At 46.0% G+C, this 18,792-nt stretch overlaps 1 protein-coding gene across 2 annotated transcripts in view; it reads left to right on the top strand.

Moving 5' to 3' along the window:
* The window catches only part of GBA2 (glucosylceramidase beta 2), a 470,157-nt gene that overhangs the window by 258,726 nt on the left and 192,639 nt on the right, over positions 1 to 18,792 (top strand). For both annotated transcript variants that reach the window (XM_069626781.1, XM_069626780.1), the window contains exons 5-6: positions 8,882 to 9,121; positions 13,267 to 13,369. In XM_069626781.1, the coding sequence (XP_069482882.1) occupies positions 8,882 to 9,121; positions 13,267 to 13,369 (343 nt within the window). The remainder of the gene's footprint in view (positions 1 to 8,881; positions 9,122 to 13,266; positions 13,370 to 18,792) is intronic.

The following is an 18,792-nucleotide window of genomic DNA, read 5'->3' as shown; positions in this document are numbered from 1 at the left end:
TTGGCGACGTCCGATATGTTAGGAGAGAAAGAGAGAGTGGAGTCGAAGATGACATCAAGGTTTTGCGCACCTCACAGGAAGGCAAAGGAAGAGGTCCCATGGTGGACGGCCAGAGTGAGAGAGGGAAAGCAGGGGCAGGGGTACCAATAAGAAGGATCTCAGTCTTATTGGCATTAAGGCAGAGCTTGTTGGAGGCGTACCAATCCTGAGTCGCGGATAGTCAGGAATGAGTGAGTGAGAGAGGAGAGGAGGCTTAGGTGAGCCTGAAGGAAAGCTGAGTGTCATCCGCATAACACTGAAAGTTAGAGAAGGTTGAGATTGGGTGGGCCAAAGAGGCCAAGTGGAGGTTGAAAAACCAGGGTGAGAGGAATAAATCCCCGGGAGATGCCACAGAGAGAGAGGTGGCAGAGAAAAAGGGACCAAGCTGGAACTGGGAGGGATGGACCGAGAGGAAGGAGGGTCAGCCACTCCAGGGCCTGATCCGTGATGCCCAGGTTCTCACTGAGTTGATTGATCAGGATTGCATGATTGACCATGTCGAAAGCAGAGGAAAGATCAAGGAGGATGAGGACAGAATGAATGCTGGCATCAAGGTTAGAGAGCATATCTTCACATGTGTTCAGGAGAGCAGGTTCCGTGCCCCTGGCAGTTCTGAAGCCAGACTGATGGTCATGGAGACAACCAACAGATTCATTATGGAGAGTGACAGGGAGATGGCCAGCTTTTTCAAAAGTTTGCCCAGGAAGGGGGTGATTGAGATCGGCGGTAGTTTGCCGTGCATGTAGAATCGGCAGTCGGCATCTTGACGCGGGGGTGCACAAAAGAGTGCTTCAGATGGGAGGGTAAAGTTGCAGTGGCGAAAGCGTGATTACAGAAATCAGCCAAGGATAGAGCGAGGGTATCAATATGGTCCTTGATGGTTCTGGAGGAGTAGGGAAGCACCTGTTTGGATGACACTTTTAATAGCTTGGACTTGCCTAGAAGCCTTGTCTGGTGTTGTCAGAGAGAAAGAGGAGAAATGAGGAGGAGAAGGAGGGATGGCCAAAGGGGGGGTCCAGAGAGCAAGAGGATATGGAGACAGGATGTCCTGCGTTTTTGTGGAGAAGTGAGAGGCCAGAGCTGTAAAGAGGGCCAGGGAGGGAACAGGAGAGCTAGAGACTGCAATAGGATTGGCCAGTTCCTTGCAGATTTTAAAGAGTTTGGCCATGTTGTTAGAGGCCGCAGAGGCGCAGGCTTGAATGTGTGCTCTCTTCTGGGACAGTGTGCAGAAATGTCTGTATTGCCAACTTGTCAGAGGAGGGGCCCAAAGCTCTCCACGTCCTCTTAGCCACCCTGCACTTGCGTTTCCGGATGGTGAAGTCGGGAAACATACCAAGAGTTGGCACTTGGAGGTAGGCTTCCGACGGATCCTCTTCAACGGAGCAAGGATGAACAGGGTGTTGGAAATAGAAGATGCAGATTAGAAAGGGCTGTGTTAGGGTCCGAGTCAGCCACAGGAGTGAGTGGAGCAGAGAAAGTAGAGGCAAAGGCATCCACCGACACATGCTTCATGGGCCGAAGGACCCGAGAAAGTAGGTGGCAATGCTGGGGTTGGGGCTTTGCCTGAGGGATTGAGAGTTTCAGATGAGAGGAGAGTAGAAAGTGGTCAGTCCAAGAGAGGAGTGGTGAGAGAGTTAGGTGGATATTTGTGGAGATGAGAACATCCAAAGTATGTCCGGCACAGTTTGTCGGACCAGAGGGTCGCAGAGGTTGTGGGAAAGCCCAGAGATGGGATTAGATGCATCCAGGTAGATGTTGAGGTCTACCGAGGAGAAGTTGAGAAGTAGAGGCAAGGAGAGAAGAGGAGAGGTCAGCCCTCTTTGAGAGGAAGAGGGCCACTTGGCCAGGAGGGCTCTAAATGACCACAGTCAGAGAGAAGCCAGGAGAGATAGAGGGCCTGCAGATCAGGCATTCAAAAGAGCAGTAGGCCTACGTAGGAATGACAGAAGCAGAGAGCCATTTAGGAAAGATCACAGCTACTCGACCTCTGGGTCGGTTGGTTCTGGGCTCAGAGAGGATCTTGTAGCCGTCAGGGAGGAGAGTGTCAAAACTCATGACAGAGCTGGCTGTGAACTATGTCTCAGTGAGAGTGAGGACATCCAGGGCAAGTTCCTCGAGGAGGTGACAGATGTCAGAGGAGTGTTTGACAGCAGAGCGAGAGTTGGGAGTAGCAACGTGGAGCAGGTTGCCACATTTGAAAGACTTCCGAGAGTGGCCAGATGTGGAAGCAAGGGGTGGCAGAAGTCTGAGAGGTGCTGGTAGGAATGGCAGTAGAAGGAAGGAAGGACGTTGATGAGACACAGCAGATGCCTATCAAACAGGGAGGAGATTGGGCTCGGGACCTGGACCAAGATGATGCCATTCAGATGGACATTAATGATGACCTTGGAGTGTGACCATTAATGCGAGAGGAAGAGATAGGAGAAGGACCCGAGACCGTATGAAGGGTTCATAGGTTTGGAGAAGGAACGACAAAGAAGATGTTGGCGAGAGTCTGTCTGGAGGAATCACTGATGTAGCAATCGGCGATAGGGATACCAGGGTTGGAGACCAGGATGTCCCTCTTGAACTTCTTCCTTCCAGACTTAGTGAGAGGGATAGGTTTGGCGATAGAGTAGCAGTAAAAGAAGATGGGAGAAACAGCGAGCACAGTTGGGTTGCGCAGGAGGGAGGTGATAGGACTGAGGGAAGGGAGGGAGGGACGCACAGAGAGTGGCACACAACTCGGGATGCGCAATGGGTGGGGAGGCGGCCGAGTTCACAGGAAGACACAGGAGAACAAGTATCACACAGCAGTGAATGCTACCCTTGCAGGGGGTTTAGTGTAGGAGGAAGCCTAGAGAGTCCAGTAACAGTGTCACAGTTACTAGAATGCAGTACACCCAGATTCAACTTTCCTAGAGGAGGAAAAAAGGCTCTGTTTTTAATCACAGCACAATGCAAAACACCCAGATTCAACTTAACCGGACAGTTGCAGCAGGTTGACGGCTGCAGGCATCATGCTACCATGGCGGACACCGACAGACACCCTCTGGAGCAGTCCTTAACTTAGGGGGTCCTTCGCGGTAGGGCTGAAACAGGCAGGGCTGCCATAGGTCCAAAAAACAAAAAGGGCCTAGTGCCCAGTCAGGCCCGAGGGGCGGAGGAGGAAGGACAATGGGATGGGATGGGAAGGTCAAGAAGGAAACGGCTGTGCGGAGGCCAACAGTAACACAACAAATAACTTTTCTTTAAAAACGGTCGGATTGCAGTTTTTCAGACAAATGAAAGCAGATGGAGCTAAATGTGCATCGTTTAATTCCCCAGACACATGAGCAGAGCGCACAAACCAAACTCAGCGTGTGCTTCATCCAACTGAAGGAAATGCTGGGCTGAAGGTATCGGGTAATACAATTGCGGCAAAAATGTCGCTGGTAAAAATAATTGTGGCAAAAATGCTTTGGTTTGACCCGGTAAAGGTGTACCCCATTATACCATTTAAGGGGAGCGGTGGTTTCTCCCGCCCCCTTAAATATAATGGGTCCAGAGGTTGCGGGAGTGTCCCCCTGCATCCTTTACATGATTGTGGCGGCAAAACACAGCATTTTTGCCCCATTTTGTATACACAGCCATTTTTGCCGCGATTTTAAGACGTGGAACCGGGCTGAAGCCACGACACACCAGGAGGCACCTTGGTGCTACGGGCCAGCGCCCAATCTTGCATCTCTGAGTTTACGGACCATGATTGGTCCTGGTACTTATTTTCTAGCTGGACATAATGGAATCTGACATTGTTCAACTAGGTAGTAGAGGTGTGCAAAATGGCTGACTTTCGAACCACAAACATAATGGCGAGTGTGGGTCAAAATTCTTTCCTCCACCATTTTACTGATGCAGCGGAATCTGTTTTTCTTGCTGTTTTACAGCCAAAAATTGTACTTTTATATATTTTGTTTGCCTTCATATTGCAGGTACTTTAAAGGCGCAACATGTTTCTGATCCATTATTGGCTGAAATATATAAGGGCCTGATGCAAAAAATTTGCCGAAAGTGTATACTGTATAGGGTGACCAGACGCCTGGTATTTGGTGCTCCGTCCCCCTTTCTCAAGATTATGCTGCCATTGGAAACTGCAGTGGTCCCGTTTTTTTTGTTACTTAGTCTTCATAGCTGACAGGTAGGAATGCACAGAAGAAATGCTGCATTTTACAAACTAAGATGGTGTTAGTTTGTGATTAATTATAATATGTGCTTCTTTGAGCAGTAACACTTAAACCCCCTTCTACTCCAAACGCTACTGAAGTGTAGTGCCTTGACAGCCACTTTCAAGAGTTGGTCCTACTTTTATGTTAGTTACCTTGTCCCGGTTTTTCACGTTTTAAATCTGGTCACCCTAATACTGTATGAAAGATGAAACTGGTGGAAATGTCCACCGCCAGTGAAGTGGAATCTGACAATTTGGCTTTGCTGGTGACTATTTCATCCACCATTATTAATGAAGCATTGTAAAGCCTAGCACATTTAAGCTAACCATGCATTGTCATGAAATTATTTTCTGTCATTTTGATAACCCGACATTGCTTTGGTGTGAGCTCCTTGCATTTTGATATTGAAAACATTGAAATGGGGCGAGTTCTGCTTTTTTTTGATAGTGTTATCTTGTATATGAGAGTAGGTGACCTGTCTTTAGATCGGTACATTTGCTTCGGTACAATTGCATCTTTGTATTGAATCCGATTTGCTCATTTTTTAGGAATAAGCAGTACTGATATCAAAAAGGATCAGGGAGTATAGAAAAAATAAAAATGGAGGTTGGCACAAGAAACATTTATTTTATTGTTTGACGCGGACATAGCTTGAGAACAGCAGAACACTGTTCAGAGTGTGGGTAGCCGGCATTTGGGCTGCCATCTTTTAGCAGTGCAGTACTGTGAGTTCTGTGTGTCAGTTGGGATTAATCCTTGGTCAGGTGTTGTTGAAAGAGCCATGTTGTGAGAGATTTGCGAATTGGAGAATCGTGGGGGCATTCCGAGCCAACACCGGGATCGAGATCCAGAGGGTGGGTGTATGACAAGAAGATTGTTTGCAGGTCCTCTCTTTGGGAATGAGTTGTTATTTAAGCCGGTTGGTCGATTTGCTGCACAAGGAGCATGTGCCACCAGATATGAGGAGCTTAGCCGCCAGGTACGCTGGTGTCGTGATTGCTTTGTAGGTGATGCATGCAGTCTTGAACAGTATCTTGGCTTGGAGTGGAAGCCAATGTAGTTCGCGCAGGATTCGTGTAATTTGGTCAAATTTCTGTGTTCCCGTAATAAGACGTGCTGCAGCGTGGTGGACTGCTTTTTAGGGGAGCCAAGTGAGCAGCTGGGAGCCCTGTCAGGAGAGTATTTTCCTCATTCATATGCGTGACCACTGGGGCCTGCAACACGTTCCAGAGGTCCTACGTCGGGATCAAGGGTTTAATTTTTACGAAGGGTAGATATTCTGAATTTTTGGACCTCCTTGGCTATGTGTTTCTGGAAAGACAGATTGCTATCAATGGTGAAGCCTAAGGATTTTGCTGAGTCTGAGAATTGTGGATCAAATCCTTCTAGGCGCATATTATTGAGCCATGGTTGGACAAGTTGTTTTTTAGCGGGTGGACCGATGACGACAACTTAAGTCTTGGATGGATTTAGCTTGAGGTAGGCAGTCTGCATCCAAGACTGGGTGAAGGCAGGTAATCATGGAGACGAATGATGTCCTGCACGCTATTTACTCTGATGTACAACTGAGTATAGTCTGCATATTGGTGGATGGCTATATTGGGATCTTTGAGGCGAGTGACCAGAGGCTCCATGAAAAGGTTTAGATTCAGTGAGATGATGGAGCCTTGGGGGACACTGCATGGGCACTGTAGTTGGTTAGAATGCAACAAGTTCATCTGGGCATCCTGGTGTCTGGCTGCGAGGTAGGAGGTAATCCAATTCAGGATGGTGCCAGAGAATCCCATCTTTTCGGCAGTGAAGGAGGGAAAGCTGCAATGGTCAATGGTGTTGATTGCAGCCAAGCGATCAAGGAGAACGTGGAGGCATGAGTCTCCCTTATCCATGATTTGGAGATCATCATCCACCACCTGGATGGTGGCTGTCTCGATGCTACACTTTGGGAGTGATAGTCATTGAGGAGGTGTAGTGGTTCAATTTTTGCGAGTAGTTGTATAGCAACTGCTTTTTCCAAGTTTTTTCCAATAAGCAGGAGTTTTGTAATGGGCCTGTAGTTGGGCAGGTCAGGTTCGGCCGTCTGGATCTAGGGTTGGTTTTTTCAAAAGAGGTTGAATACGACCAATCTTGAGGTTGTCCAGGAATGATCCTTCTGCGAAGGAGGCATTGAGCACCATGCCCATCAATTGTTTAAATATGGAGGCCGGAATGTTATTGTCAGAATAAGAAGTAGGTTTGAGGGAGGCTATCATTTTTAGGAGATCTGCGGGAAGGCGAGGAGAGCATTTTAGTTCAGAGGGGCAGTGTGTGTCCTGGGTGCAGGGGATGCTAATGCTTTGAGAGGTTGATTAGATGGTCTCTCAGATTTTGTCTGTTTTTTCAATAAAGAATGTTGATTCTGTTGGATTTTTCCTGAGTTGCTGGTACCTCTGGGTCGGTGCGGGTTTGGGATAATGCTTTAGTACTTCAAAGAGCGTTGCTCCTGTTAGAGGCTGCCGCAATGGTGGTGGAGTAGTACACAGTGTTGGCCTCGGTTATTGAAATCCACCCTTCTCTATGGCTCTGATTGAGCGTTTGTTGGAGGATTGCTTGGGGGTATTCCATGGGGTGAATGGTTTGGTCTTCGCTTGGCTGTATTTTAGTAGGGCATGAGTGTCCACCAGTTTCATAGCAGAGTTGCTGAAAAATTCCAGGAGTCCCGAGGCATTCCCTGAGGTGGTGACGTCTGAAGAGATTGCATCTAGCTCATTGATCGGGAAGGTTTTGGATGAGTGTTGTTGAGCGAGGAAGCATTTGGACTGACCTTTTGTGAGCCGTAGTAGAGTGGAGGACTGATAATGGGATGACGGCGTGGTCGGACCAGTCAAGTGGGATGGGGTCTGCACATGTGATGCAGGGGGATGATGTGAAGACTAAGTCTAGGATGTTGCCTTTGTTGTGCGTGGGGGAGAGAACAATTTGCTTTACGGTTAATGGAAGCGATCAGTGTGAAAGCGTGCTTAGAGTGTGGTTGTCAGCCTGTGTCCCGAACGTTAACATTTCCATAACAGAGACACATTATTTGAATGTGCTAATTTGGCAGAGGAGAGTACGTTAGAGATGTCTGCAATGAAAGAGCCACTCCTGTGAGGTGGCCTGTAGATGAGGTGGAAGGTGATGGATTCTTTGTGCGATACGGGGAACCGGCAGGCGAGTGTTTCAAATGATCAAGTTCTGGGAGATGGATGGTGGGGCATCGCCAATCGGCCACTTTAAAAACAGTGGAGATGCGCTTATGCAAATATATATATACAGATGGGAATGTACAGGTTTAAAACACATTATGACATCTGATGCTGCTACTTTGTGTATTTTATGGTGGTAGCAAGCGAATAATATCAGTATCTGAAAATATTATCCCAATGCATATGCTAGACCTCTACATTAGCAAACATGACTTTGCGGTCATTTGTCTATCTGCAATTCTTTTATTCTCACATTTTGATAAGATGTTGCTCCTTTGAAAGAAAGTACACTGCCTGGGGGTGTGTTTAGCTTGATGAATAATTCACTTGAATTTGGGACTGATGGAATTTGCAGTCTTTATGATTGGTAGTGAATGGCTGCTATTGACTTAGCGCTACTGGAGCGCACACAGTAGTTTAATTATCAGTCTTTCATTTCTGCTTCTTGAAAAAAACCTGGTGTAAGGCCACCTATTGGTGTAGAGACTTCACTCTCTGTGAACCGTAAGGCTTAAGTAAGTCTTGGCAAAGGGTGTAGGTCAAACTTGCAATCCTCCTGCCGATCCAGACGGTACAGTGGAAATGGTAAGTCATTGGCCAGAGCCACCCCCTTGTTAAGGTAGTCTACACAGCTATCAAATGAGCACATTTGATTTTGTTGACAAGGAAAGTGAAGGTCTCGCAGCGTGGTCTGTGTACAGTACGTTTGATAATTGTTTCAGCAAGGATTGACCAGCATTTTCCCTAAACTAAAGAGCGCTACAGGTCCGTTGTTTGTGTTCCTTGTGCCTTTATTATCATTCGTTACCTTAATGACTTTCAGGACTTTCTCACGACTTAACCCGAAGGAAGTCCAGTCAGTATCCGCTATGCAACACTTAGCACTACTTAGCTGCTGTTTCGGTCCGTGAAACTCCCTGACGCCTAAAAGGCAGTACCTTTCTTGTGAGAAGGAACTCAAGTGCAACTTTGGATAAGGGGTGTATATTCACGTATGTGTGTCCCTTTGTTAGTTTGAGGAATAATGATGGCCTCTGAGGCACACTGGAAATTGAACAGCATCTCTGGACACATCCTCGTTTCTAGATCGAGGTATGAAAACATGGTGAGATGTTTTATAAAACACATGGAACTGTTGCCGACAAATGTCCAGAGATCAATCAGGGTGATATGTTGCTATATGAGTAGTGAGATATTAATATGCATCACGTAGAACTTTTGTTTCTTATCGAGCCTCATGCGCAATCCCAAAAGGGCAATTCAGAGGTAATCGGGCAAGGCATGAAGTCTCAAGCTTGAAGTATGACATTGTGAAATTGAACGGTCTACCTACTGTGAAGAAGACCTCGCGTGTTTATTGCAGGGCATTCATCGGCATGTGAGTTTCCAAAGAACACTTATGCATATCCGTTTTAACCTTCTTTTTTTTCTTCCTAGGACTCGAGCCTTCCGGTTGGGGTTTTCATCTGGGAGATTGAAAATGGAAATGATCATGAAATTGATGTAACCATCATGTTTACCATGAGAAACGGGTCAGGGGTCGTGAGTGATAAAAATGGAGGACATTGGAATGAACCCTTTTGCGTGCATAAGGATGGCGAGAGAATCTCTGGTGTACTTTTACACCATGTTGCAGCTGCTAACCCATACACTCTGTCAGTGTCATCCAGATCAAAGGTACGTGGGGAAAGAGGATGAAGGGGACTTTGGGGGGCTGGTAATCTTGTAGGTCATGTTGTGGGTGTTAAGGCTCGTCGCAAGAAGGGATAAGTAATATTGGAGTTTGTAGGAGATGGGAAGCAAGAGCAGGATGAATTACAGGTCACCATGACGGTAACAGGAAATTCGTTATGGAGAAATGGGAGGTAACCGCAGTATAGATGGATGAAAGGGGGAGCAGCAGGTAGTGGGGCTATTGGTGAGATGGGAACAAAAGGTTTGCTAACTGAAGGCCCAAAATAGGATGGCTGTTAAATGATTCGGGTGCAATGTAGTGTGGGCTTTCATTGAGAGGGACGGTAAAGGCGCACAAGCTTATGGGTGCCAAAGGGTGAACACTGAATCCAAGTAGACAACTGGAAGTTTGCTTGGGATGGGCTGTGTGGAAACGTGAGTGAAAGCAAAGGATCTGCTGTAAGAGATCAGAAGGGTGCAGTTGCATTGACAGTGAGATAGATGGAAGCTAAGGGAGTACATGTTGTAGTGAAAGTTAAGTCCAACACTACATTTTATGCGAATTAAGAGAATATATTTTGAAAATTATTCCACTTCAAAGCTTCGCAGCCTTGTGACTTCTGAATGAAAGATGCAGAGGGTTGCTGCAGGCTTCAGGAACGGAAGGTCAAAGGCCATAGCCAGTTTTCTGTGTCCCTTCAGCTCCCTTTCTCGATGACTCTCTGACTCCTGTTTGCTCTTTCTGTCCTGTGATTTAACAGAGGAGAATGCAGAACACCTTTTTTACAGGGTGGCTTTGTGCCCTTGCTCAAAGTGTCGCTGCTCATGAAGCAGGAATTCTCTTTCAGCACACTGGGGTCTCTATCCTGCCACTGAGGGGGGTGGATATCCTGTATTGCTCAGCTGCCAAAAGAGCGCTGTGATCACTCTCTCTGCTGTAAAGTCATATGGCTATGCCAATGCTGGCTACCCTGGGTTAGGGGCTGCATTCCATACCTGAGGTGAATTGATATTTAGTTGGCATGGCTAGTAGTGATTACACAGCAGTGGGTGGCTGCCTTCTCTCACTTGAGCAGTGATATTCTCATACAGACCCTGGAATGGGGTCTCTGTGAGAAAGGATGTGGTGATCGGATCCTGAAGTGCTCAGTTGTGAGAGGGTACTTCTGGACACGCTATGAGGAGTGAGGGATATGGTGTTGGCAGATCCTGGACTGATCAGTTGGCAGATGGCGGGTGTGTTCTCTTTCGGAGCAGTAGGGGAGAAGGTATATGGTCTGGCAGAGCCAAGTGTGGTCAGTTGGCAAAGGGCAGCTGCCCTCTGCATGGTCTTTGCATTGCATTCAACAACGGTGCAGCATTTTGTGCTGCTTGAATGGATATTGAGATGGCACAGCTGGTAGTGTTGAATTGACAGATAACCGTGTTCTTTGTTTTTAGGGTAAAGGGATATTGTCTTGTGAGAGTTAAGAGTGTCCAGTTTTTACAGGGTGGTATATCCACCTCAATGTGGCTATTAGTGAGTACTGTAAAGGTGGTTGTTGGGAAATAATTACTTTTTGCAGCCTTTCCATTTACATCAATGCAACCCCGAGCACATCTGCCTATGGTTTGTGTGACCATGAACTGATGTTTCAACCCCACTCTCTGGCTTAGCTGCCTTGCTCTGTGGGCACTAGCCAATCCTTCTGGCTATCAGTGTAGGGGACATCAGGTCCACAGTGAAATTTATTTTGATATGTCATTGTCATTACCTATTTTCTTCCCTGCGTGAAAACATTGGTTATCCATTTATTTTCTTTTAAGAAAGTAAAGTCCACCACTTGCAGGCTGGCGGCAGTCTTTTAGCTGTTTTTAGGTGCACCGCCGTGCCTCTCTATTTTTACTGTAAGATAGCATTTTATCACAGTGGTGGCCCAAAATATAGCTAGACCGTAGTTTTTAAGTCCTGCCATTGTTGGTCTTTACTTGTTGGCAATGATGTCACATATTAAGAGGTGCTCTCGAACCATTTAATGGTCGACCACGGAGGCAAAGATTCCAAAGAAAAGACCACAGAATGATGCCGGAGCCACTATTGGCCAAGCCAATATACTGCTGAAACTAAGCTCTGCTTTTCATTGACGGAGGCCACCTAACTAGTCTCAAATCCTGCTCTGCTGTCCTCCTCATTTGAAGCGCAGGAGAGTCACTGACTCTGTATCTGGCCTGCATCCTTTGGATTGGGGGAATCATCCATTGCAGAGGCCTTACTAAACCCTGGTGCTGATAGCATTACAAGCATCCTTGTTATGGTGCTTGCACCTACTCGCTCTGTTGGTGCTGCTCTCTCGAAGAGGGAGGTTTCTGGAACCTGACTCCCCCCCTTCTTGCCCCTTCGTGCTTGCTGAACCGGTAAGGGGCCACCCATCTTCTTACCATGCCAGAAGGTGTCCTGAAGGATCTTCCAAAATCATGGAATTTGTCACAAAACCCTGCTTGCAGTTTCAGCCTGGGTTGAGTCATTCCTGAAAGTTTGCGGACAGAGACAAGAACCGCTGGTTAGCTGAATCCAGCTGTCAATGTAGTCTTTGAAGAAGAGAGTTCAAGGAGCTTAAGTGCATACTTGTTTTCTGTTCCCCATTCCTTCCTCTATGGATGTAAAGCCTACTCTTGTTGCTAGCTAGGCCAGACCTTTAGGGGAAGCTTATCTTGGCATGCTGTTTGTGGCTTTCTACATGACTATGATCGGTAGCTACCCCTACCCTCCCATGGAAACCCAACTTAATTTTCAACAAAGTATTATGCTGATTCTATGGTGTAGGCCAGACCTTTAGGGGAAGCTTATCTTGGCATGCTGTTTGTGGCTTTCTACATGACTATGATCGGTAGCTACCCCTACCCTCCCATGGAAACCCAACTTAATTTTCAACAAAGTATTATGCTGATTCTATGGTTAACGCTGCAACAGGTTCATTGTAATGTTACTCAGTTTTCCCATACGGGACAAAGTATCCTGAAAGTAATGTAGCGTGGGTTATTTACTTGGAACATTGCTAAACATTTGTTCCTTAAATAGGGTTTGAATCTACTGCTGAAGGGTGACACGTCTTTGCCACGCTCACATTAGCAGCATGGATATTTACTATTCAAACCTGCTGCACAGGTCTTTACAGGCCAGGGAAGGGGTGTGTAGGGGACGAGGATGTGGTGTGGAATGGTTGGGAAAGGGCAGAGCTTGAATGGGGGTTGGAGCCAGAAGACTGGAGGTGGGGGTGAGGTGGTACTGAGGGTGAAAATGGGGTGGGGTGTTAAGGATGAAGGTGGTCCCACTCCTTTACAATGTAACAGAGGTCAGGGGTTTGGAGCCTGAGGAAGAATGGCACAGTATGTGTATCCGCTAGAAGGACCCACGAAGTAGATGCAGTGCAGCAGTTGACTCACTGCAAAGACTTGGAACCGTGCTGAAGTAATAGGGTGCCTTCTACTCCTATAATGCCTATGCAAGATTGCTTAACATATGTTCCCCACAGTATGGGTTTTGTTATAGTAATATTGCCCAAATTGTATGAATTCTAAAGTGTTGTTTGTGTTTCAACTTTGACACCAAATTGTGATTGTGCAAAGGTTCTTAACTCTTAGTGTCTTTGTCTTTTCTTAATGCGTATGTGATGCTAAGTAAGTAGACTTTTGTTAGTTACTGACTGTCGACACCCTATTGTTCGTCAAGCTCTTTTTTTTGTAAGTTGTACTTCACTCCAAATTCCTCAACTCCTATGTGCCAGCCTAACTGCTCACCCTGGTTACCAAGACAGCTTTCATTTCAGACCTTTGCTGGTCCACTAAAGTTGACTTCCCAGAACCCTATGTTCTGAAAAACCTAACAATGGTCCCTGGGGTTCCGAGTAGAAATATGCAGCTGTGGCTTCCTGTGTGGAAGCAATAAGGAACTCTGAAAGTTTGATGGATCCGCTGTACTCTGCATTTTAGCCAAGTAAATGTTACCTGAGCAGAAACACGCGATGTAGAGTAAAACGTGATGAGATGAAGGAGGAACTCGCCAAATTGAAATGGAAGCAAGCTGACATCTGTGCTACAAGGAATGAATTGCCTGAGATACTCAAAAACTGAAATTGATCTTCTGTAATGACTATTATCTCTTGCTCTAGGTTGGCACCGATGTTACCCACTTGACATCCTTCAACCCTGAGGGCTTGGGACATGACGTATGGATGCACCTCATGCAGGATGGCTGTCTTAAATCTCCCCCAGGTGAGAACATGGGTGCGTGGGATGAGAAAGGGAGACTTTCCGATATCTCTGAGGGGAGACCATGCTTGACTGTCAAGTAACCTCATGCAGAACGGTTCCTCAAATCTCCCTCAGGTGGGACCATATATAAGAGAAGGCTGCTGTTTTCCTGCAAGGTCAGAACACTGAAGGTGTGCCCTAATTCCAATTGGCTTGGTGTAACAGCTTGTCTTCTATTACCAAACTCATTTAACATTACAGTAGCACTGGGGTGGGGGGCCAATAAATTATTCTGGCTTACAGGTGTCTGCCCTTGAGGGTGTCCACACACCAGGCAGCAGGTCAGTTTGACCGTACATAGCTCTCTGCAGAAATTGCTTTATGGTATTTGAGGTGGGATAAGAAACGGTCTGTTTTCCCCACAGAAACAAGTAAATGCGTCATGTTGGTTCCAGTTAAATAAATGTGTCATTGTTGCCAATAGTTTTTACCAAAAAGGAATAACCCTACATATCAGTCATTGGGAATATTACTAGTACACCCATTGCTGATAACGTTACCCTCCCTCTCCAATCAAGCTACACATTTTGTTTTTTTAAATGGTGTCAGTGTGTTGCAGAGCCCTTGACTTCCTGTACATGGTGTTTTTCTATTCTTGATTCCTGTTTGTCTTTCTGTTCTTAATGGGATGCCTTTTTTCTCTTCTATTTTAAACGAATGTGGCCTGGCAAGAGTTGAAACAAATATTGAGCTATAGTAGCACTCACAAGACCGTTAAACGTGTAAAACCTATTGGGACAAACCCAAACAACATGCCCAACTATCCACAACATGTCTAAATACATCTTTGACTACACACTGCCTAACCATAGAGCAGGGCATGCAATAGAAGACACACACGATTATACTCTGTTACAAATCTTCAAGCTTGTCACTACTTTACCGGGAGGAATCTTCCCTCATGTGGCCAGGTAAAGGCAGAAGCTACCTGATTCTGATCCTGGGGTGGCTATCTGTGGGGTGACCACATGAGGGAAGACGACCCTCTGAGAGGCGGAGTGGACTCGCTAGGTCAAGGCAGGCATTTCCCTGTTTCTTAAGCCTCTGGTAACACCCACTGACCTCCCTATTCCTGTATGGAATACTGTAGTGTGGGTGTAGAACCTCCAGTCATTACTAATTGCCAACTATATTTATGTTCCCCATTGCTTGATAACACTGAGATGAGGAAGAGGACTGGAGTAATGAAGATCACTGGAACCGGAAAGAAAACACCACTCTGTAGTTGTTGGAAAATGTTAACCTGTGCCGGAACATTTAAAAACGCCACACCTGGAGAGAAAGAGAGATTAGCTTCTCTCAATGTCGGTCGGAACTACGAATGAGACCAGGCTGGAGGGCAGAGCAGAGAAGCTCCTGTCTGGCGAAGTCTGGAAGCAGAAGGTTCACTGTGCTTGTGCCACAGGTAGCACAAGCTGTCAGATGAAGGGGGAAAGCGGGAAACGGAGAGCAGGTGGGACACCCTCCCAGCCGGCAAGCAAGCAGCATCGAGAACGGCGAAACACGGACGACGCAGAAGCAGCCGATGGAAACCGGTGATCCCAGAGGGTGAGGTTGGGGTGTCGGCGCGCTCAATAGCAGATGCCCCTTAATGTTGATGAACCTGGTAAGCCCAAACAAGGGAGCTGGAACACCGGGGCAATTGAGCAAAGATACTAAGACGAACAAAGATGGGTCGCAGGCCCAATATATGAAAAGTATAATTAAAGACTCTTGGAACTATATAAAAGAGAAGGTGATTACTTATGAAAGTTGGGAGTCTGGGACCCGCACCCAAACACTGAACCAATTAAGAAAGTCCTGGAGAGTAAGCAAGGAATACAGCAAGTCTGTAACCCACAACCAATCAAGATGGCTGAACCTGGAAAAGTGGGAAAGCAGTTCCCCAAATGTGTGGAATATAGGGGAAAGGAGTCTTCCTCACCTTTTGCTGAAGAAGTCTGTGAACTATGGTGAAGTCAAGAAATCTCTGGCAAAGTGTCACATACCCATGAGCCTGTGAATTGTGAAGCCTGTAAACTGTGGACAAGATGAGAAGGTTCAGAAGAAGCATGAACATGGAAGCTGTGAACTGCGATACTGTGAAATCTTTGAACTGTGGAAAAGCTAAGAAAGCTAAGGGGCAGTGTTAGGGAGATTTATCACACCCAGAACGTTTTGCTGGACTTCTGGAACTTTTTCTTTCAATCCTAAATGAATGGAGCATTTTTCCTCTCAGTCATTCTTGTGGGCTCTGTCTTTTGGAACTCTATTCTTTGTATTCTACCTGTACTATAGAGTCTGTCTGCTCCAAAGCTCTTAAATGCATCTGTGTTTTTACTACTGCAGCACACAACTCCTAATGGGCAGTGTTGCTGGGCACTCCTACGGTCCTCCTTTAAGATTATTTTTCTGTATCCTCAAGTAACTGCAGTTCTTAAGGATTTAACGATACATTGGGCCTGACTCTCTATAGTTTGAGAGATTGGCACACACCACCTTAAGTGGAGTGCGAAAGGGATACCTGGTATCCCCCTTCCCTCTACTGCTGTGACTTTATTGTCTTATAGGCAATCTCCTAGCTATGGCTGGTGGCAGTGGACTTGTTCTACCAACTATTGTATCATTTGTATACCGCAGGCTATGTCCATAGCCTCAGTAGTGCACAATAGGGGCACCCAAGTAACAACTTGGGCCACCCTTCTTTTTTTGCCATTACTTGCGTAGTTTCTCTCTGTTAGCCCTTCTACCATTCTGTGAGTGGGAGGTCAGTGTGTGTGTTTTGCCTTTGGCAGGAACCCTTGGGTATCCCTGCCTAGGCTCCAGAGTGTCTGGGCAGGCTGGAAGTGGGGGAGGAGTCTTCCAACCCCCTGTCCTTTGTCTGCCAGAGTGCCTGAATAGGTCCAGGTCCCACAAGGGGTCTGGCTGTCCTGATTGGACAGCCAAAGGCCCCTCTCTGTAAAATGCTGAGAGATATTGCAGAGGAGTATGTGCTGGAACTGCATAAGAGATGATGCTTCTGGAGAGAAAACCAAGTCGACCACTGGGAGCTGAAGTAACCGAAGGAGGAGACGACCAGAGACACCTGCAGACCCGTTGTAACACTATGAAGAGACCACTGCTGTCTTGACCCTGTTTTCTAAGTGACAGAAAAGCTCAGAAGAGGACTGCTCCCTCCCTTTGGCTGGTGAAAACAACCAGTCCCAAGACGAACTTTGACTTGAGCCATCTCCCGAGGTCCTAGGAGTTTCCAGAGCTGCGGACAGGACCTGCTGCCCATTTCGAGTGCAATATTGTGGAAAGGCCGAATCCGTCCAAATCTTGGCTGGACCCATAAGGACCCCCCAGAGATCCGATCAAAATCACCCAAACCGACTCACCAGAGTGCAGGACTGCAGGAAGCAAAGAAGATTGGCCGTATGATCCGTGTCCTTTTTTGGCGCTGCAGAAGAGGCCCCAAAACGGCAAAGTGAACCAAGAAGTTGCTGAAAGTCTTGCTGCAGGTCCTCACTCGAGACTGCTGCTGAGAGATCCATCCATTGTCCTGTCTAGTCATTAGACCAAGGAATCCGCAGGTCGGGTCCAGAGCTGCAATATCCGAGAGCATCCAGCACAAACATTTATTCAAACATAAGATACTGCAGGGAAAAGGGTATTGCTTACCTGATTCCAAGAAGACGCTCCAGAGCGTAGAGTGCACCAAGAAGTGTCCAGGGTCACCCCCTCTTACCTCCGACCCAAGCTGCTGCTTGTCTCTCTTCACCAAGTCCTTTTTATAGTTCTCCCTTTTTAGTTAACTTGCTGCTTCTATAACACTAGAGACTGGAAGAAATCCTCAAGACCTCTTCGTATTCTGCTGCTTGTCAAGACTTTAAGCCTTCTCTGTACTACCTTTAGCTAGGGCTAAGTTTTTGGACTTAAAAGACTTGCTGTGCGAAGAAACCCTCTCGAACCTTGAAGCAAGCTGATGTTACACTAACTAACCATTTTCCTCCCTTAAAGTAACGTTACTATATGTGTTTGCAGTTTAAAGGTATAACTCTATAAATTGTTAGACCGCCTGTGCGCGTAATACCCGGAAACACGATAACATTGTCTTTTCCCTTTTGTAACGTTGCGACAAATTTAATTGCAAACAAAGTGAAAGTGCCCTTGGAAGTGCATTCTCGAGTGTTTTCCGAGGTGTTCAAGTGTAAACGTCTAAAGTTTTTAAAGTGATTATGGTGTGTGTGTGTGTGTGTGTGTGTGTGTGTGTGTGTGTATATATATATATATATATATATATATATATATATACACACACACACATTAACAAAAAATGTTGTTAAAGGGATGTTATGGTTACAGGTAAAACCGAAACCCCCCCGAAATTAACCAGTTATGGTAAACTAAACAACCATAACTCGCACCACCAGTGTGCACTGCAAGGACTAACACCCATGACATCAAAGATGGCATCACAAATGCTCATTGATGACATCACATGTGCATTTAGTTTTCATGGAAAGCCTCCACAAGGGATTGTTATTGTAATGCTGGCAGAAAACTAGCAAAGATCATTGGAAGAACTATCATGAGATACGTAGTTCATTGAGCACTGCATTGCTATACACACCATTGTATTAGACTTCTTTGCACTACATGAACCAACTCATGTGGAAACGTGGGCATTGACTGCACCATGCCCCATAGAAGTGTAATCTTCAAAATCTTCCCATGTTACGTAGTGAAATCATGAATGCTTTTGTTTTAGAGTTTCGGGTACTGTGAAACATGTAACAAATAGATACCATTGCCTTAATAACTTCATAATTGCACTACTGCACAGAAAACATAAAGACACCACAATGCATACAAATATGAGCATACACAAGGAAATTAAAGTAAGCAAAAAACGAGTAGTATTACCAGAAACTGTTAATAACATAACTGATTGTCGTCATGCACAGAAATGATTGCTGAGTTGTACACGTTCTTCTTCCCCTATATGTATATGTGCCATATGATCTGAGTGAACCCTAAGGAAAGTAGTGCAAGAACATATGAGAACGGTGCCGTACACAAAGATAGAACCTTTCAAATTGTTAGTTCCGGACTGTTAGTGAAGAAAGCACCTGGCCTACCTATGTCAGTGAACAAAAAAGAGGGAGCCACACATGTGATGTCATCAATGTGATTTGTGATGGCATATTTGATGTCATGGGTGTTAGGCTTAGCAGTGCATGGTGGCGAAGCGAGTTACCATAACGGGCGAATTTCAAGGGTTTTCGGTTTTACTTGGAACCATAACGTCCCTTTAACAAAGTTTTTTCACTGAATTTCATAGGTTTTTAGTAGCGCAACTTAACCATTACGTCCCTTTATCAACATTTTTTCACTGAATTTCATTGGTTCCTATTAGTACA

Source organism: Ambystoma mexicanum, chromosome 6p (assembly GCF_040938575.1).
Source record: "Ambystoma mexicanum isolate Mex_15411 chromosome 6p, UKY_AmexF1_1, whole genome shotgun sequence".
Taxonomy (NCBI): domain Eukaryota; kingdom Metazoa; phylum Chordata; class Amphibia; order Caudata; family Ambystomatidae; genus Ambystoma; species Ambystoma mexicanum.
Note: the sequence above shows the minus strand (reverse complement) of the source record. Positions and strands in the feature narration are given on the sequence as shown.